The sequence below is a fragment of the Anser cygnoides genome, chromosome 12, assembly GCF_040182565.1.
Source record: "Anser cygnoides isolate HZ-2024a breed goose chromosome 12, Taihu_goose_T2T_genome, whole genome shotgun sequence".
Taxonomy (NCBI): domain Eukaryota; kingdom Metazoa; phylum Chordata; class Aves; order Anseriformes; family Anatidae; genus Anser; species Anser cygnoides.
The window spans coordinates 12,293,166-12,317,136 of NC_089884.1; the positions used below are offsets into that span (position 1 = coordinate 12,293,166).

Below are 23,971 nucleotides of genomic sequence, written 5' to 3' on the forward strand. Positions count from 1 at the left end.
CCCCGCAACCCCTGTGCCACCCCCCAGCAGCTTCCCAGCCCGTCTGACCCCAGACTCAAGGGAATACTTCTGTCCCCCCAGCCTCCCCTGAGTGCCTGGAGCTATTCTTGGAGCAATGCTGAGCACAGGGACAGAGTCTCTGCTCTGTGCCACCCCCGTGCCCTGTCCTCTGGCACGTAATCAGGACACTGGCAAGTGCGTGCAGAGCTCAAGTCTTTATTTCTGTATCAGTGCCATACATGGACAGCAGGATCAGGCCCGCCACGAGGCAGCAAGTGCAGCAGAGTGTGGAGGTCACCTCTCCTGCCAGCCAAGGTGCTGTGGGGCTGCGCACACGTGCAGGCCAGGCAGGAGGAGACGGCAAAGGAGGGCTGGGCAGGGAGCTCCCAGGGGAGCTGAGCCCAGAGACCCACTTTGCTCCAGGGGAGGAGATGACCAAGCGATGGACAATGGCAGTGGACGGAGGGAGAACCAGTGCCCAGCGCTGCCTATCACGGAGGAAGCTGGGACAAGAGGACGCTTGATGCACAGGTCAAACTCCTTTCATGTCCTGTAAGATGTTGGAGTCTTGGACTTCAGTGCTGTTGTGGATGCTGGCAAGAGAGCTGGGTCCAGGAGTTGGGCAGGTCACCACAACTCAGAGCTCTCTCTTCATGCCCCCAGGGAGAGTTATGGCATTACCCAGGGTGGTGAGACCCCCTTCTTCTCTATTGCCATGAGCCATGATGAGCTGGCTGAGCTGCTCCCCCCCCCCCCCATCCATGCATGGCCTAGGCTGGTTAACAGGATAGGAAGCCCCTACATGGCCAAAACCCTCTGGCAAGCCTTGGCCTAGCAAGGATCCGATTTGTCTCAGAGCTGGGGTGATCAAAGCATAAATGCCCAGGCTGCTCTGGCTGTCTGGATCCTCAGGGAAACGCAGATGTCTCTGCAGCCCCATGGAGAGTTGGCCTCACCCCAGCTGCAGCCTCCTGTCCTTCGCTCTGCTGCTCTACTTTCTCCTACAGGCAATAGGTTAAACCTGAGCAGGTCTCAATTGCTGCCTCAGCAGGCCAGCAGAGCTGTGGGTTGAATTTTCTCCTGACCCAGGTCTCCTGGGTCTGCTTAGAGGGGTGACAGTTGGCTCAGCAAAGCAAGACCAGAGAAGGATGCTACCTATCCAGCCTGTCCCCGACACAGGGCAAGGAGCAGCGCAAGGGGGATGCCACGTGGCATCTCCGTTCTCCCCACACACAGCCTCAGAGCTCTCCCGCGTGGTCCGTGTGTCCATGGGGGCAGCGGGGAGCGGGGCCGTGGCAGGCAGCAGGTTGTGGCAGGCAGCGGGTTGTGTCAGGCACACTTGCCCTTGCGAAGGCAGAAGGGCAGCTCTGGTGCAGGGACCAGGATGGTGCTGAAGATGGGCTGGTAGCTCTCGGGCAGGGCCTGGGGGTGCTGCGCCATCATTTCCAGCACCATGTGTCGCACCTCCTTGGAGACGTCACCCCGGAGATCCAGCAAAGTGGAGATGTGCTCATCGCTGGGCAGAGAGCAGGAGGTGAGCGGGGTGCAGCTGGCCCACAGCACCGCCGCCTCTGCAGCCCTGCACAGCATCGCTGGGCCCCGCAGCGCTCGCGCCCCCCCCCAAACCTCCCATGATCCAGAGAAGCTGAGCTGAGGCTGGGGAGAGCTGGCACTTCAACCCAGCCAAATCTTTAAATAGGCTTGAAAATAATCCCGCAAACCTTATAATTTTTGGTTTTGGCATTTCTTTTTTTTTTTTTTTTTTTGCCAATTCTGACATTTCCAATTTGGTTTTGTGATTGCTCACCCTTTTGGCAACTAAATATGGACAGGTGAATGCCACAGCAGAGCTGCTTTTCCCTTTATGTCTTTGCCCTTGGAAATTTGCAAGAATCCCTCAAATCTGGGACACGGGAAAAGGAAACTCTTTCTGCATGCTCTGCAGCCCAAACCTGGCTCCCCAGTGCAGTCCTGCCTACCCTATCTCATGGGAGAGCAGAGCTGGGCTCCCTACCTGACGTCAGGGTACTTGGTGATGAAGCCCAGCACCTCCAGGCTGAGCAGAGCCGTGTCTTTGAGGCAGAGCAGCTCCCGCACGGCAAACACGGCCTCGAGGTTCTGCTGGCTCCTATCCAGGCCCTGAGAGGGAGAGCGGGATGTATGTGAGTTTCCAGCCAGTTTCTCCTCACAAGTGCACCACGGGTAACTGCCCCATCTTTTTCCTAAGCCAATGCACCCACCGGAGGGGAACAGCTCGTAACTCTGCACTGGCCTTGCTCTGGGGCTACCCTGTGGCATGTGCAGTGCCCCCTTCTCACAGCCCCACCCCAGCTCCCCACCGCCTTCGGGCACCTCTCACCAGGCTACAGAAGAGCTCCCGGAGCTGCGTGGCGTCCTGCAGCAGGCGGTCGCAGAACTGTCCCCGCTCCTCCTTGCTCTTGCACACCATCTTCTTCTGCATGAGTGCCCGCAGGTACTGGTTTGCAACCAGGACCTCGCACTCTGTCAGCAGGAGCTGGGCACCAGGGCAGAAGAAAGCTGTTAGCTCTGGGGGTAAGACCTGAACTGCCCAGGAAAGGCAGAGGGGGAAGGGGCCAGACACAACACCAAGCACTGAGGACAGAAGGACAGCTGAATCTGGGGGAAACCCCGAACATCTCTGCATGATGGAGCCCCTGGGGCTGCTCTGGAGGACACGGGCTCTCCAGCAAATCTTCAGTGACCGTGGCTCTGCATCTCCACTCCCCTCCCAGCACCCTGCTGCCTCTGGGCTGTGTCCTGGGCCGCAGCACTGCACCCTACTGCCCACCGTAGAATCACAGAGTCATAGAATGGCCCAGGCTGGAAGGGACCTCAAAGACTATCTAATTCCACCCCCCCCTGCCATGGGCATGGACACCTTCCACTAGACCAGTTTGCTCAGAGCCCTACATCTTTGCCCTAGAGGCAAGCAGCTGGTCAGAGGACATGTGAGAGAAGCCCTGCAGCAACTGTACCGTGAAGACGGGTTTCTTGACACGGGAGAAGTCCTTTGTGTACTTGTCTATCACTTCGCACATGCTGTTGACCAGCTGGGACCCGGAGAGCCACTTACGGGAAGCCAGCTGCACACACAGGGGCTGAAAAGAAGCACAGAAAAACATGAAGTGCCCTGCACCGTGTTGCTCTTGTAGCAGTTCCATCTGAAGGGTGGCACAGCACCCCATAGCACCTGCCCTCCTGCTGCCTGGAAGCACGTCTGCTTTGCCTTGCAAAAGCCCCCAAGCCTATTTGTACAAGAGGGCCCTGCCAGCAAATAAACTAGGAGTGACGTAGATTAGGAAATGGATGGAAATACACTGGGACCGCCACTTTTGGGTCTGTTTGATGTCCACAGATCAGCATTTTGAGCTTCACCTGGGTCGTGGACTTTCACAGGGCACTGCACCCAGGTAGCGCCTGAGGTTTGGGGCAGCAAGCTTCTCCTCACATGCTTGCTTTTGGCCTGTCCTTCTGCAACTTAATTTTTAATTTCTACTCCTTCCACTTTCCCTGCTTAGACAAAACATGTTTTTTTCGCTCAGGGCTATGACCTCCTCCTCCCCTGCTGTCCTTGTCGGCAGCATCCTCTTCCTGCCTAGAGGCACACATTCTCTCTGTATCTGCTGGGGCCATGGCAATCTCCACACTGCCTGTGAGCGCTTCATCCTTTAGTGGCTCTTTTGTTTCCATGGCATTCACCTTCCAGCCCTAAATAACAATGCCATTATTTTTTCCAGATTTCGTCCAGACTCCAGGAAAGCTAGATTTGACTATACTGGCAGGAAACGACTTGGGCAGTCACAGATTGGCTTGTATCCTCTGCACGGACACTGCCTCTCTCCTGCTTGGTTTCGTGCCATGGAACAGCCACAAAAGGAGTGCAAGGAAGCCCAGGTGGGCTGTGGCTCCCAGCCTCTGTCAGTTGGTGGTTTTGGGGCTGTCTGCCTTGGTGATACAGGGTGGTGCTGGCAGGCAACAGCCATCGTGTGAACTCCTGGTGGTTTATCAAGGCCTGGGAGCCAGGCTGGCAGGGATATGTTTGCAGGATGATAGCCAGCTGGATGCAGCCCGCTGTTACGGAGCACGTGGCCCACATCCTGGGCAGGAGTAGGCAGTGTAGCAATAGTGCTGTTCTCTGGGGACAGGTCTGTTGCAACCCCGCCAGCCTCAGGGACTGTGGACAAACGTACCTGCAGGTCAAGGAGCAGCTCCTCCAGCAGCAGCTGGCAGGCTTTTTTCTGCATCCTGTCTAGAGCAGCCTGGAGGGACACAGGGACTTCTCTGCAGGCAGAGTCGGGGTGCAGAGTGGGGACAAAGGAGCTAGAAGAGAGAGAGAAGGAAGGGGACAGGCAGCCTGGGAAGTACAGTGGGGACACTAGTCCCACGGGGAGCTGGCAGGGGGATGGAGAACTTGTGGTTCCTTGCAGGTAGAGTGGTTGCTCTGAGAGGCAGCCAGAAGGTGCTGAGGCTGGTGCACGTTACCTGAGAGCCAGGTTGTTGTTGAGCATGGCCAGTAGGTAGGGGACGTAGTACTTGGGCATGGTGGGATCCTTCTGGTGCTCCTTCCCATATTGCACTAGGGCTTCCCGCAGACTGCAACACAGTGAGTGAACCACGATGGGCAGGCACCTTGCCACAAATGCCTGGAGCAGGGGTGCTCCCGCGGCTCCTGGGGGCACATGCGCTTCCCACAACCCTCCCAGCTCACTTGGCTCTTTCCAGTCCTGCCATTGGGAGGTAGGATAGTGGGTAGGATAGCGGGACCCATCTTGGACCCCGTGGAAGAACAAGGCTCCGCACTACCAGGGAGGCACTTGGGTGAACAGGCCCTGGAAGCTGATGGCCACCAGGAGCTGGGACAGCAGCCCCACGGGTAAAAGGCTGCTGAGCCTTCCCCGGCCTGGATCAGCACTGGGTGCCACGTGGCAGATCTCTGCCATCAGCCTATGGTGCTGGGCTGTGGGGACGCAGGGTCTGTGAGGAAGGGAAGGGGTGTGAGGGGCTCCACTGACCGGCCCAGAAATGCCTCGAGCTCCTCCAAGGCCATGTTGTAGACCTTCTGCTGCAGAGAGCTGGTGATCGAGGAAGTTACCTTGATATTACTATTCAGCATCTGCACGGGGAGAGGACAGTGGAGGTGAGTCAGTGGCTGCAGGCCATGGCCCCCTTTCGGGGGGCTCTCAGCATGGCCATGCCCCAGCTGCTCCTCATGGGGCACTGCACGTCTGCCCCTCGGTGGCAGCCCAGGAGCGGGAAGGGGAGAGCCTGATCACATCTCAGAGCTACAACAAGCACAATGTGGCCCTAGACAAGCCAGCAAGACAGCAAGGGCACAAGGTGCCGACCCGTGGTGCCGGGGACCCACCTCTATGACATCAGTGGGCAGGTCTGACTGGAAGAAGCCCTGATGGTCCGTCTTGGGTTCCTTTTCCCTGAACCACTCCTCGAACTCCCTATTCAGGGTCCTCGGCATCCACTCGAGCACACTAGCCTGTGGGAAGGACGCCCGCCATGGCCAGCCCAAGACGTCAGGTACCAGCACCCTCCGGACCCAATGCACAGCCCAGGAGCAAGTCCTGGGCCTCATCCCCCAGGCTCAGGGGCCCACGCTGCTCTCAGAGCAGATGCCTGTGAGGTGGCCACGGCTGGGCCCCTGCACGCACTGCACATGTGCTGTCCTGTTCACTCACCTTGAGTTTCACCACGTATCTCCTCTCTGTCTGATCCACAAGCTCGGGGGAAATCAAGGGGCCCAGAGAAGAAACATCCACTTCTGGGAGAAGGTCCGGGTGACCCATCATCTCGGAGCTGGAGGGCAGAGGTGGCACAGGGCTGGGAAGACCTGCGTTTTCCAGCAGTTCCTACCTCTGCCCTCCCCAAGGCCACCCCCAGCAGCCAGGGACTGTGTGCTGGTGACAGCCTGGCTCCCTGCACCTCCCCTGCTTGGGGTTGCCGCTGACCTGTGGTACACATGAAGCACCCACTTAAGGAGGTGGAAGAGCGCCTGTTTGTCCAGGTCTTCTCGGAGGATGTCTTGGAGGTGGCTAGCGAGGGCCTGGTGGTACGTGGCGGTGCAGACGCTGAGGATGTTGTAGTGGGCTGGGACGCACTGGACCATCAGGTCCTTCACCACACGCAGCTCGGACACGATGTCCCTCTGCAGCGCCTCCAGGTGCCTGGACAGCCCTGCATCCACGCGGGTGGTGTGGAAGTGGGTTCCTGTGATGGTCTCCTGGAGAACGTGGTAAAACTTCTGCCTCCAGCCCTTTGGGCGGCCAGGGGGCAGGAAGGTGGCATCCAGGAGCAGAGTATCGTCTATTTTCTCCTCCCTCTCGATGATCCTTACGGCGGTGACGAAGAGAACTGGGTCCTCCTGCACCAGCTGCAGGCTGCTGCCCACAATGCCCCACAGCTGCTTGGCCAGGCTCTCGTTGAGCTCCTGCAGGCCACTGAAGTAGGACAGCACAGTTGCCTGGGCACTGGAGAGCCCACGAAGGTGCAGCTGGGAGAGGATGTTATCCCGGAGGTGCTCCATCATCATGATCTCCACATGGGCCTCCAGGAGGTGCTGCCCACGGAGCAGCTGCAGCGTATGGGAAAAAACCTCGTGGACTGTGGGAGAGGAAGGAGAGATGCCAGGATTGAGTGCTGGGGACAAAGGGGAGCAGGTGCTGGGATCATGGGCATGGGGTAGCAGGGAGATCATGAGGGGAAGGGTCTGAGATCTGGGCCTCTGGAAACACAGCGCTGGAAGAGGCCCTACAGAGGCGGCGGCATCTCCATCCACGGAGACTTTCCAAACCTGATCAGCAAAGCCTGAGCAACCTGCTCTAGCTTTGCCACCAGCCCTCTGCAGAGCCCAAGGTTGGACTGGAATATTCCCGAGTGCCTTCCACCCCAAATCCACGAGCACTGGGCCAGTGCCTTACCCGAGAAGAGCTGGGGCAGCACCTGGACCACCGAGGCCAGCTGCACGTGCTCTGCCATCAGCGTCCGCATCTGCTGGAGGTCCTGGAAGCGGTCCGCGCAGTCGAGCAGGGCCCATCGCGCTGCCCCCAGCTCCTGGCACACGCTCTGCACCTCCTGGACCGCCGACCGCAGCTGCTCCAGCCCTGCACTCACCCCCTCCAGGTAGGACTGGACGGTTGACTGGGGAGCAGAAGGGAACAGAAGGCAGTGGGGAAGCTCTCAAAGGCTGGTGGACTCGCGCACCGTTTGCCCCAGCCCTGCCGGGCCTCTCTTGCGTGCACTTCCCCAGCCCCGGAGGGTGAGAGCTGCCTCTGCCACCGTGCCTTCTCAGATCCCTCACGATGACCCCATCCCACCAGCTTCAAGAAGGCTGCTCCAGCGACAGGAACGTCCCGTGTCACCCCTCTGAGGACACTAAGTCACATTTTACTGAGACCGTGTGCAGGGTTTGGGGGGGCCAACGGCTACTGAGCATGAGGTGGGAGAAGGGCATCACAGTGGGGTTACCAGGGCAGCAGGGTGAGCAGTAACCAGATGTCTCCTTTCAGATTTAAAATACTACTTTGCTTCCACAAAATCTTTACAGGCCCCAGGGCCCCAGGATGTCCACCAGTCATACTGATGGCATGAAACACCTCAGTGGCCATAAGCCCTGCTCCAAAATGGATTTCCAGTTTTTCCAACCCTGCAGCAGCGCTGGCACATCTTCACGCCCCGTCTGCCCATTTAGCTTTTGGTTCCTGGTGCCAAGAAGCACTTTTAGGCAGGATCAACAGAAATAAGTTGTTGTTTCTGAGGCAACTTAAAACAAGTTGCCTCTTGGGCAATTCACCCACATTCAGGGTAGGATGAACCATCTCCAAAATCAGACTGATCAGGTTATGCGTTCTTCAGGTTATGCAGAAAGGGATCACAGAGTCACCCTGACCAGGGAGGTGTGCACATCCCTTATTTACGCGTGCAGAAATACTGCTGCTCCCGCGGGGGACCTGCAGGCAGGGATGGGGCAGGCGGGAGCTCTTCGCCTCCTCCCGGCCGTGGGGAAGCGGAGCTGTGGGTGCTGGGATGGGGCAGTGGTGGGGAGCGCTGCCTCCCGCACGCGGGATGTGTCCAACACTCTTAGCGTGTAGTTTCGAAGGATGGACAGACACAGGAGACTCATTTTAATACTTCAGACAATACCCAGGGGTGGTTAGGTGGTGGTTACCAAATTTTTCCCCTAAACAACTGCATTTCTCCCACCGGGTGCCGACCAAAGGACAAGATTTTTCCAGAGGCAGAAAAAAAAGATGATTCAATGCAGAAGACCCTGGCTGGGATCCCTACTTGGGGAGGTGGCAAAGCACCCATCAGGCGGGACGTGCCAAATACCCACCTTCAGCCGCGACTGGATGGAGCTGTTCCTCTGCGTCTCTCGGCTCCGGTACTGCCCGAGCCCCTCCAGATTTTCGGGGCGGTAAAACACCCCCGAAGCCCATTTCAGAGCAGCTCCTCTCGCTAACTTCTCAGCCTTTTCCACCTCTGGCCACTCCTCATCTGGGGATGAAGCCAGGGGTTAATGAGCGCAACGAAGCCTCTCCTTGCGGGCAGGAAGGGCCCCCGAGGCCAGAAGCAGGAAGCCGGCCGCGAGCGGACGTCCAAGCACACCCAGATGTGGGCAGCCGGACAGCACGGCGGCGAGCGGGACCTCCCGGGAGGGCCCCCAGCGATCCCACCGCAGAAGGCTGCCCTGAGGAGCTGTCACCCAGCCCGCCAGCTCAGGACGTCACCCAGGCTGAGGTGACCCGGCATGACAAGGACGGGTCGCCCAGAGGGGTCTCATGCCACAGCAGGGTTAGGGCAGTGAGTCAGCAGCTGGCGCGGGGAGCTGGCGGCCGGCACAGCCTCTGCGCCTGGTGGTCCTGGAGGGGAAGGAGCCTCCAGCCGGGGCAGCTGCGCTGCCGAAAGCTGAGGTGAGGCCGGGAGCCTCCTGGCCTCGTTGGTCTCCCAAAGGCACCTGATGCGTCTGCGCGGGGCCACAGCGTCCTGCCTTAGCCCCAGCACAGCGCCCGAAGCCGTGCCAAAGGCTTTCTTGCCACAGCCCCTGGGCTGCGATCCAGCGCGGCCGCCACATGCCAGCCCCCCCCCCAGGGCCTGCTTTCACCGCGTGCCCCCTCCCTCCCCAGCACCCTCCCAGCTTGGGGCTCCGTCACTCTGTGGGGATGTCGCCCTGTCCGCAGCCGGGAGCGGGCACCGCCGGGGCTGGGGGCTCTGGAGGACGGCAGCGGGTCCCAGAGAGCGCTGGGGAGGTGGGCAGCTCGCGGGGAGGCAGAGCTGGGCTTCCACCCTCCCGAGAGCGCAGGGAACAGGGAAAAAAGGGTGCGGGAGGTGGCGAAGCGGGGACCAAGGGGAGCGCGAGGAGCGCCCAGAGCAGCAGCAGCAGCAGCAGCATCCCTCCCCGCCCGGCACCCCGAGGGGCTGCCTCACCCCGTTACCTCTGGGGCTCGCGCCCTGCTCGTCGTCCGCCGACGTGCCCATGGCCTCTGCGAGCTCCAGGGCCGCGGGGCTGGGCCGCGCGGAGGAAGCTGGCGGCCGTTTCCTCAGCGGTCCCCGGGGTGCTCGTTGGGCGCCCGCCGGCTCTCGCTTCGGGGTGGCGGGGCCCCGGGCAGCGGGGTGGGAGCGGGGTGGGGACGGGGGGCGAGGAGGGATCGCGGCCCCTCGCAGCCGGGCGGCGCGGCCCGGGGGGCACCCACGGCGGGTATGGGGTGACCCCGGTGGGTACGGGGTGACCCCTGCGGGTACCGGGTGTCACCGGTGGGTACGGGGTGCCCGCAGTGGGTGCGGGGTGACCCCAGCGGGTGTGGGATGTCCCCAGTCGGTACGGGGTGTCCCCAGTAGGTATGGGGTGTACCCCAGTCGGTACGGGGTGTCCCCAGAAGATATGGGGTGACCCCGGTAGGTACGGGGTGACCCCAGCGGGCACGGGATGTCCCCGGGAGATACGGGGTGCCCCCAGCGGGCACTGGGTGACCCCGGGAGATACGGGGTGACCCCAGCGGGCACTGGGTGACCCCGGGAGATACGGGGTGACCCCAGCGGCCCGGGTGTGTCCCCGGCGGGTACGGGGTGCCCCCGGGCAGCGTGGGCAGCGGCTGAGCTTCGCCCACGGGGGGCACGAAGAAGCAGGGGCACGGCGATCCGGCCGGGCAGCCGCCGCCTCCGGTCACCGGGAGGGACGCGGGGCGGTCCCCGTGCCGCCCGCCGCCTCCCCGGGGCGCGGCCGGGGCCGGGGGCTCGTGGCGGGGGCGGGGGGGGGGGACGGGGCTTGGGCAGCCCCGGGGACCCCGCCCCGAGCGGGCCCCGCCCCCTGCCGAGGCCCCGCCCCCCCTCCCGCCGCTCCCCGCCCCTCCCTCGGGCCCCGCCCCCCGCCCCCCGCGCGCCGCCCGCCCCGGCGCGGAAGCTCCCGTCGTGCCCCGCGGCCCGGAAGCGGAAGCGCGGCGGGTCCGGAGCCGGCGGCGGGCAGATGGCGGAGTGCGGGCCGCAGCCGCCCGGGGGTGGCGGCGGCGGCGGCGGCGGGGGGGGGGGAGGAGCGGGGAGCGGGGCGGCGGGGGCGCCGAGCCGGCACGAGAAGAGCCTGGGGCTGCTGACCACCAAGTTCGTGTCGCTGCTGCAGGAGGCCAAGGACGGCGTGCTGGACCTCAAGCTGGTGCGGGCGGGGGGCAGCCGGGACGGGGCGGGGGGGGTGTCGCGCTCAGGGGGATTCGCAGGTCTGCGGCTGCGAAGGGGCTCGAGAGGGAAAGGCGTTTCAGCGCCGCCTGGCCTGTGTGCAGCGCCACCGGCACCCCCGGGGCCAGCCGGGCTCGCGGTGCTGTGAGGCGCCGCCCGGTATCGGCACCGCCCGGTGCCGTGCTGCTCTGCCTCCTGACAAGGCGCCGCTCCTTTCCTTGGGTAGAAAAGAGCTTTTGAACGTCAGCTTTGCTAAGCCCTTGCCAGCCGCACAGCTCTCTGCGTTCCTCTTCCCGTTCCCGTCTCTTTACCCCGCAGGAGCGCTGCGTCCTGTGGCTGCCGGACTAGCTGCTCCCAGCCCTGCTTTGCCGCTGAGGACCAGTGGTTTCTGCAGCCGCCCTGAGCGGGATGGCTGGAATTTGACTTGTGATTAGTGGGGAAGTCGCTGATAAGGGGCAAGCGGCTTCTTCTCCTGGTCATAATGACATTGAGAGCAATGTTGGTAGCTCGAGGCGCTGGGGTGAAAGGGATGTGAGGTGGTGAGCAGAGAGCTTGGTCAGGAAGCAATCTGGCGGGGAGGAAGGAGAGAAGTGGGACTGAGAGGTTGGAGTTAAGTGTCCAACTTACTTTGCAGGCTGCAGATACCTTGGCTGTGCGACAGAAACGGCGGATCTACGATATCACGAATGTCCTGGAAGGCATTGGGTTGATTGAGAAGAAGTCGAAGAACAGCATCCAGTGGAAGTGAGTGACCGAGAAGGTCTAAATCGTTCACGGGTCCCTCCTAGGTCAAGGTCCAATTTTTTTGGGTACCTTTTTCCCATTCAGACGAGGCTGTTGTCCCAGTGACATTGGCTAAAACGGCCTGCTCGGAGCAAGGGGCCTGTACTTCCCCCAGCTGAAGTGTGTATGGCATGTCGCCTGTACAGAGCTGTTATTTTGGTTCAGACTATGTATTTTCTGTGTGTCGGACTAGAGAAGATGCCTGTTGTAGTGCTGGAGGCGGGGGAGAGCCCTGGCAGGCTATGGGGTGTCGGAGGATGCATCAAATGGTGCTGAGCTGGAAGGTGGTAGGGGACGTGGGGCGGGTACAGATGAGGCTTTGTGGCCGTGGCATAGGATAGAGGTGGTGGGAAGGGAGGTGGTGGCCTCCCGGAGAGGCTGGGGCTGCTTTGGGCGCTCCATCAGCTGATCCGTGTCCCTCCTTTTCCCTCCACACAGGGGGGTGGGTCCTGGCTGCAACACGCGTGAAATAGCTCACAAACTGATCGAGCTGAAGGCAGACATAGAGGACCTGGAGCAGCGGGAACAGGAGCTGGAGCAGCAGAAGATGTGGGTTCAGCAGAGCATCAAAAACGTTACAGAAGACGTGCAGAACAATCGATATCCTTTTGCCAGCCGCTTATTCCTCCGGGCTGGAAGGCAGAGGCCTGAGGGCGGGGTTGGCACTGCCCTGTGCAGGGGCGGTGGGCACCTCGTGCTGCTGGAGGACCTGCGCTGAAAGGGTCAAGAGGCAGTGACCTCCTTTGGGAGCGGGGGGGCTCTGCCCAGCCTGGGAGCAGCTTCCTCTGCGGGGCACGCAGCGCTGGGGAGCAGCGGATGCGTTGTGCACCCGTGGCTGTCACCTGGCTTTTTGAAGTTCCCTGGCACTGTAATGTTTGCAGTGAGAAAACTGCTGCTGTCTGAGCCACAGGCGCTACTTCTCTTGAGCGCAGAGCTGCTCTTGCAGCTTGTCTGTCGTAGGTTGTCAGCTCTGGGGCTTACAGACCTCGCCTTCAGAAGGCTGCAGCGTGTGGCACGGCCGGCCTTCTGGGAATGGCGTTGCTTGTGCGCAGGAAGGAAACGCCAGGTGCCCTTTGGGTTCTGTCCTCACAGGAAACGGCAGCCTTTCTCCTTAACCTTCAAAACGTTAGCGTATGTGACGCATGAAGATATCTGCAAGTGCTTCACAGGTGAGGAAATCGTGCTGCATCATAAAGATGTAGTGCTGCAGTCCTGTCAGTGCATGCCAGCTGCTTTCCTTTCTCTGAGGAAGAGGCAGCAGATCTTAATTTAGGTGCGAGCATGGGCTGCCCAGTAGCACCAATGTGGTGCGAGTTCTGATGCCATCCTTTGGCTTGGGAGCCCATGGGTTGTAGCTTTGTTGTCACATCAGACGTGAGGGGGCAGGAGGTTTCTTTGCACTCATGTTTAAAGGAATGTACGAGCCCTTCCTAAGGTAGTCTTTCTGCTGGCTGTCGCTTTGTGGGTTTCTGTATGTTACTTTACAAGCCTTTTTATTTTCAGGGCTTGGGGTAGACAGTACAAATCCTAGCAGTAAGAGAAGTTTACGGTAGAAATCTGGGTGTGGGCAGGAAAAAAAAACATAAGAAGAGTACCTCAGCTGCATCGTGCCTTCCACCAACAGGAAGGCAAAGAGCAGGACAGAAGGGAACGTGCTATGTGCTGTGACCTCACCCCGTGGTACTGCCTTGCCAGGGTTGCAAGGTGCCTGTGTAAAAAGCCAAACGTTCTGTCTCTGGGGCAAAAGTGAAGAAAACCCCACCGGATTCTGTTTCTTCTCTGCTAGCAGTTGTAGTGCTGTCTGTAGGACCCAGAAAATCCCCCGTGGCCAGTGTGCAGTATGGCAGCCTGCAGAATACAAACTGTTCTCAGCTCTAGGGGCACGGAGTCGTAGCTGCTTTCTGCTTCGGTGAGCGCTGTCCCTCTGACCCTGCGCAGCCTGCGTCTGCTTGCTTACCTCAGAGAGTACGAGACTGGAGCTGCTTGTCCTGCCCCCCCCAGCCGTGCATCGTCTCACCCTCGCCTGACTCTCTCCTCACCTCTTCCAAGCTGCCTCCTTGCCCTGCGCCGCATCGGTTCTTTTGTTTTTCATCTTCGCCTTTGTTTCGCTCCTGTTCACCAGACGTTATCCTGCTCGAGTTCCTGCTAATAACTCGCGTGTGCCACCCCTCGCTTTGCTGTTTCTTCAGGTTTAAGTTAGCGCTTCGTGGGGGCAGGGATTGTGTTTTCAGTTTGACAGTGCTCGGGGCCAGATAATTCGTGAGAGCCTGTAGGAGTTTACTGGAGACCAGCAGACAGATTATTGCTTGCTTGATTGAGTGTTTTGCATTTTGCTGCACCTGTTTTTCTAAACCAGTTTGCATCTGAAGTCAGACCTCCCCAAAAAGCGCAGAGAAGATGAGATCTTACTCAGAGCAGATCTGAAATCCTTTGGAACGGAGGCTTCATCTGTGTTTTTTCCATTGTTTTGTTCTGGTGTGTGCCCAGATTTGCTGTATGAATTTGCTTTACATCGGGCATCTGATTCCCCCTGCCAGCAAATGTCTGGGCCTTGGAGAGGTTCTTTGTCAGACCCCTTGTGTTCCTGAACAGTGGTAAAGGCTGAATTTTATCTCCCCTTTCTTACTTACGGCTATTAAACTCACTTTCTCCAAGTTAGTTAGGACTTGAGGATTTCCCTGCTTGGACTCTTGTCAAATAGGATTTGTTATCTGGATATTAAAAAACAAAAACTGAGGATACGCTAGTTCAGAGTGACTGGGAAACGAAGTTTTCCCATCTGTTGCTGTGATGTGTTTTGTGCTTGCAGAATCAAAAAGGAAATGGAAGCACGCTGTGCACCGACTGTTTTGTTTTGTGAAAATATTTGGGGCTTAGCTATCAAGAGAGATAGAAACACAGTGCCTGTATTGTAGAGGCCAACAGGTCTTAAACCTTGAGCTTGTATCTTTGAGCTTTGTTATGCCTTTTTAATGTCTTTTAACGATACGTATTTGAAGTACAGATTTGTTGAAGGAATCCCGTCTCGCTGACAAATCTTGTGGTGTTTTTAATCCCTCTGCTTTTGCTGATCCGACCTTTAATTGCCAGCCTGAAACTAAAGGCTGTGCCCTTCTGCTGTCCGCTCTCTCATCGCTCTGGGGATATTCTGTATTAATTGTCAAGTGAAGCTTAATGCAGAACACCAGTGAAGTGTGAACACAAACCACACAAAAGCTCGAACATTTGAAGTGAAAGCTTCTAACTGCTCAGTCTGAATATGTCTCACGTTCCCAGCACTGGCAGTTCTCTCTTCACGTTTCTCTTGCTAAATGTAAACCCGGAATGGAAGCTGCTCGTCTGTGGTTGTGTTATTAGAGGCGCTGATCTCAAGGAGCTGCAGAACTTGGCGATATGATACTGATCATATGACAGCGAATGATACTGTGGGTCAGCCTGGCTCTTGGCATCGCTGTGCAGGGTCCGGTACAGCTAGCACCAGGCAACTTTTGCTGGTAGAGGCTAGGGAGTGTTGGTTTGGTATTGGTACTCGAGCAAAATGAGGCTGCTGTGCTGTTAGCGGCCTGGCTCCTCGCCCTAGCTCCGTGCTGTCTGCTGGCAGTGCAGCTCTTCGAGTTGCTCACTGTTGTGTTCACTATTCAAATCAGAAACCTTGGGACAACAGGGTGAAGGGTCTTTCACTTAGGATTCAGACGTTCTTCAGAGTGAATTTAAGCCAGCCCCAGTGTTTCCTCAGAGGGAAAGAAAGTTTAGTCCCGTTAAGGATGCTGCTGGAACACTTGAACGTCTCTTTAGGGTTGCTTTGGGAGAAACTTCACAGGTCCTTTGTGCCCTTGGCAGTTGGCACATTTGTAGCTGTACGATGTGCTTAGCAGCTTTGTGGGTGTAAACAGCAATCCCGCAATCCCCGACCTCGACCGCGGGGCCTTTGGGAAGCGCAGGAGATAAGGGGCTTTGAGGAGGGGCTCTTTGTCAGCTCCACCAGAACAGTTTGTACCCCCTGGGTGCTGACCGGTCTGTTTTCACAGGTGACACCCTCCTTGCAATTCGAGCCCCATCAGGCACGCGCTTGGAGGTTCCCATCCCTGAGGTGAGTGATAAATGCGTGGGTAGAGGGCACGTGTGTTGTGCGGGTGTGTTTTGGGGGGGGTGTTGCTGCATTTACCAGGCTGGGAATTGGTTGTCCTGGTTTTGATGGAGTTGGAGGAACTGGCAACCCGAGGAAGGCTCCAGATATTAAATATTCACCAGGAAGCTTTGTTTGGTGGTACGTGAGTTACTGCTGGAGCACCACGGGGAGGGGTAGTTCCGGGAGGGTCAGGAGAGAGCTGCTGAGAGGGGATCTGTGTGTGGAGCTGTCCTGAGCTGTCTGGACCGCGTGTCTTGCCGATGGGAAATTCCTGTTCTGTTTGAGAAGGGCTCTGAGTGTATATCTGTGTTTCGCTTCTGGCTTTTCTCAGGGCCCAAATGGGCAAAAGAAATACCAGATCCATCTGAAGAGCACAAGTGGTCCAATCGATGTTCTCTTAGTAAACAAGGACGCTTGGAGCTCTCCTCCTGTCGTACTACCCGTCCCTCCCCCTGAAGACCTCATTCAGTGCCAGGCAGTTGCACCCTCGAAACCACAGATACCGCCGCTTGCCCACTTCCAGGAGGCATCCGTTCCCAGCAGCACCCAGCCCTCTACGCCGACACCTTCCAGCACTCAGGATCACAGCCCTCCTGCGCAGAAAGCCCCGAGCACAGGTGAGAGGCAGGTTACAGCAGAAGTTTGTAAGAGGGCCTTCTTGAGTCCCAGGTCCAGCGTTTAGTTTGAAAAGAAGGCTGTCAAAAACGCAAGGTGAGTTAGGTCGTGGCTTTGTCCAGCCAAATTTTGAAAGCCTCCATTGATGGAGATCCCTGTCTCCTTTGTGAGCTCTTCCAGGGCTGCAGCACCCACTCAGTGAATTGTTTATGGATATCCGGGTTTGTCTGAGCTGCAGCTTGTGCCTGTTGCACATATTATATCATTTGGTGCCACGGAGAAGCTGTGCTCCATCATCTCTGTGACTGCTTATCAGGTGGCTGCAAGCTGCTATCAGATTGTCCTTAGACTTCTCTTTGCCTGCCTGCCTAAGCCCGGCTCCCTCCGCCCTTCCTTGTAGGACACGTCCTGGACACCTGCCTGTGTTGGTAGCCCTCAGCTGGATCATCTCCACTTCTTCTTGAAGTGGGAGATGGGCAAAGCTGGACACGGTGCTCCAAGCACAGCCTCAGCCCCAAGGAGGAGGGTAGCAACTTCCCTTCTCCTGGCTGTAGCTTAGTATGTGGCTTGTGGTGATGGCCGTGGCAGTGTGCTGCACCAAGACTGCTCTCCAGCAGAGCTGCTGCAGGACCTGGGAAGTTTTGCTGGGTGAAATCAAGAAGCCTTCTTCCTCTGCAGCTCCCTGCACTTGATCAGCATTGCAAGTGAGGGTTTGGTCTGTGCCATAGCTGCTCGTCTGGGGGCCGGTCGGAGATGACGTTCTTGTGTGTCTGTGACTTTCCAGAATGCACCGTCTCGGTGGCAGAGTCCAAGAGCAGCGGTGACCTTGACCCCCTCAGCAACGTGCCCGCGTCCGCCGGCCAGACGGCCGGGTTGGATACCCAGCCGCTGCAGTCCTCTGCCTCGCTGGACAGCAGCTCCGTCCTACCCAGCCCCTCTACCTCCTTTGAGCCGATCAAGCCCGATCCCACAGGAAGTGAGTATGCGATGTGCCCCCGTTTCACGCGTGGCTCCAAGAGAGGGCCGCATGGAGTGAGGGAAAAGCTGCTGACCCCAGGGAAATGAGCTGAACTCCGTTCTGCTTTCACTGTCAGCCAGACCCTGCAAGGGGTGAAGAGGTATTTTCCTGTGAGGGACAGCCAGCTGCCTGAGGGTGCTGGGGAACCTTGTGAGGAGCTGACAGTGTTATGTCTATACCATGCCACTTCCTGTGACACCAGTACTAGGAAATCCACAAGGGACGTTCACGTGACGTGTCTGTGCTGTTATGTGTTGGGTTATTCCCTTTTAGCCCCTTCTATAGGTGCTAGGTCCAAGTCGTGAGACTGTGAAGCTGTAGAAATTTCAGCTTTTGATAACTGTACCTTTGTAACTTGTGGGATGTCTTCCTTTATTAGGAGAGCTCTTGAATCTGTTTTTCTCCTTTACCCAGAAATACTTTGTTTATCTTTAGTGATCTTGTAGTCCTAGTGATCTTCCAGTATATATTTAGGGAGCTTCCTGATGTGCTTGGTGAGATGAAATGGACTCTAAACAAGGAATATTTTAGCTTTATGCCAGGAAAGAGCAGGCCAACCCACAGACAGAAAAGCATTGCCTGGGTAAGACACTGTGCTGTAATGCCACAAAGCTTACCTTCACTGCAGGAACACTCAAGGTTCAAGTGTTACGTTTAAAAGAGGAGGTTTTGCTCAAATGTAGCTCATGTAGTTCTTTTCTCACACTTCTGCCAGCGTGTCTGAGAGAAGGGTGAACAGTCTGTCTTCCATCTTGGAGAAGTCTTGACTGTGGAATTAGGCCTTTGGTGTGCGTAGAGCTTACGCTAGCCCAGAGAGGCTGTGCTGACTGTCTAAAGGCATGCCCTTATCCTACACAAGGCAAATCGAGGTGTTGTACAGAAGCTGAAGCAGTGTGAAGTTTGCATACAGGCTATTACTCTAAAGCTGCTGACTGATAACACATCCACGTACTGGGGTTCCTACATATCTATTTAAAGTAGTTGAGCTTAAGTCTTTTGTTGCTGATCATTTCTGCAGATACATTTGACGCGGGGTGTGGGAGCAGAATGTCTGGTTGGTGTGGATGATCTGGGTGCATAAGGACTGAAAGCATGGTTGGACGGTAGGCGATTAAGTTGCATTTCGGGCACTTCATGTAATGATGCAAACCGTTTGGTTTGTTGTATTTGCAGTGCTGGAGCTTCCCAAAGAGCTGTCAGAGATGTTTGATCCAATGAGAGGTATGTTCGGTATGTTCACTCCCTGATCACAGCCTTGTTCCGTGCCCATCCACCCACAGCCGTGGGACAGTTCGTTTTATTTACCCACTTTGGGATTATTTTGGGGATGTGGTTTTGTAAGGTGCTTGTGGTAGCTGGTGGCTGCGGGCCCTCTACCTGTAGAGGGCGCCCTTAAAATTACTGTTTTTTATATGTATTTTTCTGTCTTCACGTTGCCAGCAACCTTTGTTAAGAGTTTGCACTACAGTGTGTAGAGGAGGGCTTTTCAGGCACCATGCCAGTGCTGATTTGTGCTCTGTCTTCCCATGCTCCTTCTCCAACTTGTCTGCACCATCTAGAGCTACCGGATAAATCCCCGTTAGTCCTGTTCCAATTAGAGCCTACCTGGAGCTAATCCAAGCACATAATCTAGGGAAATAGTCTTCTTTCTGTGACATATCCCTCAGTGCTTTTGATAGTCTTTTTGGGGCAGTAGGGGAGGGGATGGTGTTACTTGAGTCAGGAGTTCTGCCTCTGTCCAAGGAGAGTGGGTATCACTGCCTCATGGTGGAACAGACTTTGGGCTAAGTAAGGGCAGGAGAGGTGCAAGAATTTGGTCTAACGTAAGCCTAAACTGGGAAAGTTTTTTGTTTTTTTTTAATTTGCACATTTAGACCCCTGTCTTTCCCTTTGCTGGCAAAATACTTCCTAGCCCTGCAGCCACGCGGAGCTGAGTGCACGCAAGCACTTTGTGGTGGTGACAGGATATGTCACAACTGTTCTCTGGAGTCCCTGGTTCTCTGCTCTAGCGGATGCTTTGTGAAAGTGCAGCTTTTGCTTTAAAAACCACGCAGTCCCAAATGCCATACACGTGCAACCGTCTGATCTGTGTGCTAGGAGCCCTGAGCCAGGCTCCACGGTCGGCCTGGAGGGCACCTTCCCTCCGTGCTCAGCCCCGCGTTTGAAGCACCCACTGCTGTAGACAGGGGGTGAGGTCTTGGTAATGACTGAACACATCTGAAGAGTAAAATTGACACTGTGCAGCGTGAAACATAAACTGCTGCAGGGCCTAAGCCCATACAGAAGTTACAGCTTAACCCAAACTAACTCTACTGTGAGACTACATGAACACTATTAAAAACGAGAGGTTTGCTGTCTACATTAATGTGCGTTGTTTTACGGGGTATTCTTTACAGTTTGGAGCGGGAAAGGGCAGGTCTAGGAGTGAGGGAAAGTGCAACATGGCATAGTCAGATTTTAACCATGATGCGCTGTTGAATTGCCAATGAAAGCGCTGCTCTGCGGAATGGAATTGGCAAGTGGTGAAGCTCAGCACTGGAAAAAATCACTTAAAAGCTCAGAGAAATGAGCTTTGCAGCGTACTTTGCAGCCTCTTTCAAGCCAGTGTGATCATAGTAACGGTGCTCTGGCTGCTGCTTTCAGGCTATGCAGTTTAAGCTGCAAAAGCCTGCAATTTCTTCCTTAGTGTTTTGTATTGGAATTACTTTCTCTGTGTGGTTTTCTGTCTCTTTTAAGTGGATGTTTAATAACTGCTTTATACTTGTATCCTGAAAAAAAATGAAGTTCAACACACACATGCACATCCTGCTACATTATCAGCCCTGAAAAGATCTGAGGATATAGGTTCTGTATTTAATTGCTGTTTTTTGAAGCTGGTATCATTCCTGTCTAGTCACTTCCAATTGAAATACTCTCATCTCACCACACTGAATTAGGCAGGTGTGTTCCTGTCCTCTAGGAAACAGCCTGCTATGGGTAAGCATCTCGAAGATGGGTTCATCTGAGTTTCTTTGGTGAAAGCTCATTTCAAGTGTGGGTAGTATCTCATCAGCCTAGCTAGATTGAGTTAGATCTTCACTATTTAACTTGGCAAAGTGGGAAAGGGATTCAGAAAGTTGTTTTCAAACACTTCTTTAAGAAAAGAGATTGACTTGCACGTGCTTTGTCTGGCTGCTCGTCTGTCTACCCTTCAAGTGTCTCGTGAACCTACCAGCCAAGATTAACAACACTGGAGGAAGGAATGACATTTCGGAGATAATTACTGCCCACACAAAACTATAAAAAACTTAGAGGGGAGAGCAGTTAATGACCCATTAGGGAAGGATATGCAGAGCTCAGATGTTATTCTGTTTGGCAGTGGGCAGCCAGCCAATCTACCAGTGCATATTGCTGGATTAGCCACAGCACAGCTGTGGAGCAAAGGGAGCAAATTAGGGGAAACAAAGGGGACAAATCTAGAGGAAACTGGAGAGATTGATTAGTTCTGCTGCTGCTCCTGGAACAGCTCATTTGTTTTTCAGTTTTTCCCCGCTCTAGTAAAGTCAGCGCATAATTGACGACCGTGAATGTGTCAGGCTTTACCAGCTCACTTTGAGATGCATGTTGGAGAGTTTCCTTTGGAAGAGTTCAGGGACACCAGCTAGCATGCCAATGCGGGGGCAGGGCATAGCCCATCATATGAAAGCGACTGGCTTATGGCTGAGCTAAGCAGGCAGAAACCTCCCGCAGAATGTTTTGATGCTGCTTGGATTGTCTTGACGTGCAGCTTTCCCTTTGCCCATGCAGGGGGCCTACGCTTTCTCCTCTCACTACCCGCACGTGCTCTGCCTTATGCACACACTTTGCATTAGCGAAAAAAAGGGGGTAACAAGGGTGAGGACCAAAAGAGGCTGGGAAGGGTGGGAAACTACCCAGGCACAGACCAGGAAGGCAGCGTGTGTTGCTTACTGTGCTTGTCTCTTCTCTAGAATGTATGAACTCTGAGCTACTGGAAGAGCTGATGTCATCCGAAGGTGAGTCTCTGAGTTTTCCCCTCACGGTGTGGCCTTTCTGGGGGAGAAGACTAGTTTTGTGTGACTTTGTACAGCTGGCAGCCTTGTGAATGCAGGCTTGCCCTCATTTTTCTGGGCTCTGGGCACAGACTCTGTTCTCACTGTCCTGCCAGTCCCCGGGTGATGTGTAAGGACCAGAAGAGCCCGTCTCTTTAGCGTCGCAAGGCTGATTTGAAGCAACCTCACAGATCTCAACGTGGGGTGGACTCCCTGGGCCATGGGGCAGCCTCGTGGCTTGGTGTCCGATGGCAACTGTGGGCTAGGTGTGGGTGTGCTGGGCTTTGTAACCAACTGTGGGCTTCTCTTTCCCAGTGTTTGCTCCCTTGCTCCGCCTCTCCCCTCCTCCTGGAGATCACGACTACATCTATAACCTGGATGAGAGTGAAGGCGTCTGTGACCTCTTTGATGTGCCTGTCCTTAACCTCTGACTTCTCAGTGCGGCTGTGAGCCTCGCAAAGACAGACCATTTTGTAACTTTGGAAAGTGTCTATTTTTGGATTCCTTTTGTGCTAGAGCTCGACGAGCGAGTGATTCAGAGATGCTCTCATATGGACTCAGAACCAAGAGATGTGGACTTGCAGGCCGGGAGCCTCCTTGTAGCTTCTTTCTCTTCCTGTGTTGCACATGCAAGGTCTTTGACTTAACTCGCCTCGCTGCGCCTCTCTCTTCACCGGATCCTGGGCCTCACTTCAAAGGGTCTGTGATTTGAGTGCTCCCAGCTCACCTGTAGAGTTTTGCCCATGTGCCTCTCTGAGCTTCCTCAAATCTGCATGCCTTGGTTTTCCTGCACTCCTAGAGGCACTTTGCACCTCCTAGGTACCAGCTGCTACACGGAGCCCTAATATTGTGTGGTCAGTTCACAAGTCCGGATGTAATTAGCTAGATTTTCAGTGTGAGTGGTTCAGGTTGGGGTGGTTATATTTTGAATGACAATGAGGAAAAAAAATACGGCACCAAAGTGTCCATTTCTTCCAGTGACTCCAGACCAAGCTAGTATGTTTTACAAGAAAAAGCACTTTTTTTTTTTTTCAGCTGTTCCTCTTAGTAGGACCCAGGAGTTGAGCTGAGAGTTTCCCTGCTTTTGCATCAGTAGGAATGCTGGTTCTCCTGCGGTGTTAGCTCACCAGTCTGTTGATGCACAAGCCCGTGGGGTCCAGCTCCTTGTACAGCAGCTGTGCTGTTTCTGCAGGGCTGAAGAAGGTGTGCCAGTATTAATATTGTTATTGTTTTTTTTCTTAAGAGATGCTTGAAAGGATAAGACTGCTCCAGCTGGTGCCTTTAAGGTACTCCAACTACATCAGACCCTGCTCATATTAGCATATAACTGTTCTCCAACCATTGCACTTGAGCCTTCAACTGTCTAAAAGGCGACCAAGCAGTAACAACAATTCAGTAGTACTCTGCCGTGACAAGATGCATAAGTGTCATCAAAATAGTGTTTTGTTCCCCCCCCCCCCTTTTTTTCCCCTCTTAGCATCTGTTCAGGATCAGGCTTTCTGTATATTTGAATTTGCTCCTCTAGTGTCCGTATCCATGCTCCCAATTCCTGATCCTGTGGCAGGTTGCTGCCCAGTGTGTTGCTTTCTCTGCATCATTTGTTCCATGAGATTCTCTTAATTGTTTTGTTAACGGAAGGTCTGCTGTTGAGGTTTTTTTTTTCTGATCAATCTTTGACCCTGTGCATTTTTTTTTTTTATTGGAGTAAAAATCCTTCATGGGTTTGTGTTATATTTTGCAAGCCCCCGATGTTTTTTGGTCAGATCCTGTATTTGATAGTCGTCAGTTTTGCACATCTTCCTGCCAACGCAGCGGTAGCAGCTGTCATGCCTTTCCTGCTCAGCCAACTGCCGAAGAGAAGGCCGGGCCAGGAAGCATGGCTGGGCATTGCAGAGATAGCTTGCAGCCATCTGCACAACCAGTCAATATTTGACTTCTGCTTAGCTGCTCACCGTGTGTGAACCACAAAAAAAGCTGGAGCACGAGCAATAAGGGATGTAAATGGGATGTCTTCAATCCTTGGAGCCTGCAGAGGTGAGAAGAGCGTGTGCTTGGGACCTCTCTTTCCCGAGGCGGCTCCTTGTGCCATTATGTTCTTTGTGGGACTCCTCCAGAAGCTGTTCACTTCTGCAGCGTGGGAAGCTCATGGTGTGAAGCACCAGCATCCTCTAGGAGAAACGTGAAGAATTCAGTAGGAGCAGACAACATTGGACACTTTCTAGTTTCTAGATGGCAGTGGGCAGCTACTACTGGTGGGACGGAGACCGGGTGGGTGGTGAACTTTGCGTCCGCATGCAGCAGTTCCTCAGCCTTCCCTCCTTTGCATGGAAGCTACCCAAAAACTGTTGGTCCTGCTCGCGCGTTAGCTTGGCGCCGCGGCTTGTGCGTAGCTAGAGCTCTCGTCAGCGTGCTGCCCGACCTTCGCTCTCCCTCCAAGTGTTAATGTTTGCCGTCGGTTAGACGATGTTTGGGAAAAAAAAAAAAAAAAAGAGATGTAGAGAAGATTTACAGTAACAGATTGAACTTTGATTCATATATAAAGATTATTTTTATACTTTTTTTTTTTCTGAAAGGAAAGAAAATTTGCCTGTAATATTTGTACAGTTGTTCTCTGAGTGAATAAACCAGCCCTTTCCAGAGCCTCCCCTTGCTCCCCGCGTCCGGGCCTTTGCCGTGGCCCCG

At 55.5% G+C, this 23,971-nt stretch overlaps 2 protein-coding genes across 4 annotated transcripts; one reads left to right on the forward strand and one right to left on the reverse strand.

Annotated features, from left to right (window-relative positions):
• Window positions 1-200: 200 nt before the first annotated feature.
• Window positions 201-9,834, reverse strand: EXOC3L1 (exocyst complex component 3 like 1). Its single transcript, XM_048055448.2, has 13 exons — window positions 9,465-9,834; window positions 8,366-8,526; window positions 6,951-7,170; window positions 5,982-6,633; window positions 5,712-5,829; window positions 5,387-5,512; window positions 5,034-5,134; window positions 4,504-4,614; window positions 4,212-4,341; window positions 2,997-3,119; window positions 2,360-2,515; window positions 2,015-2,139; window positions 201-1,516 (listed from the first exon to the last, which is right to left on the reverse strand). The coding sequence occupies exons 1-13, from the start codon at window positions 9,505-9,507 to the stop codon at window positions 1,330-1,332; spliced, it is 2,253 nt and encodes a 750-aa protein (XP_047911405.2). The 5' UTR covers window positions 9,508-9,834; the 3' UTR covers window positions 201-1,329.
• Window positions 5,417-23,931, forward strand: E2F4 (E2F transcription factor 4). 3 transcript variants are annotated; one of them, XM_067004503.1, is made up of 10 exons: window positions 5,417-5,553; window positions 11,330-11,439; window positions 11,917-12,078; window positions 12,604-12,647; window positions 15,507-15,568; window positions 15,939-16,224; window positions 17,007-17,198; window positions 18,414-18,470; window positions 21,209-21,253; window positions 21,605-23,931. In XM_067004503.1, the coding sequence occupies exons 1-10, from the start codon at window positions 5,533-5,535 to the stop codon at window positions 21,718-21,720; spliced, it is 1,095 nt and encodes a 364-aa protein (XP_066860604.1). In that variant the 5' UTR covers window positions 5,417-5,532; the 3' UTR covers window positions 21,721-23,931. The 3 variants fall into 3 exon arrangements, with proteins under 3 accessions (XP_066860604.1, XP_066860605.1, XP_066860603.1); XM_067004504.1 differs by lacking the exon at window positions 5,417-5,553 and adding an exon at window positions 10,469-10,675; XM_067004502.1 differs by lacking the exon at window positions 5,417-5,553 and adding an exon at window positions 10,472-10,675 and having other exon boundaries at window positions 18,414-18,461.
• Window positions 23,932-23,971: the final 40 nt, after the last annotated feature.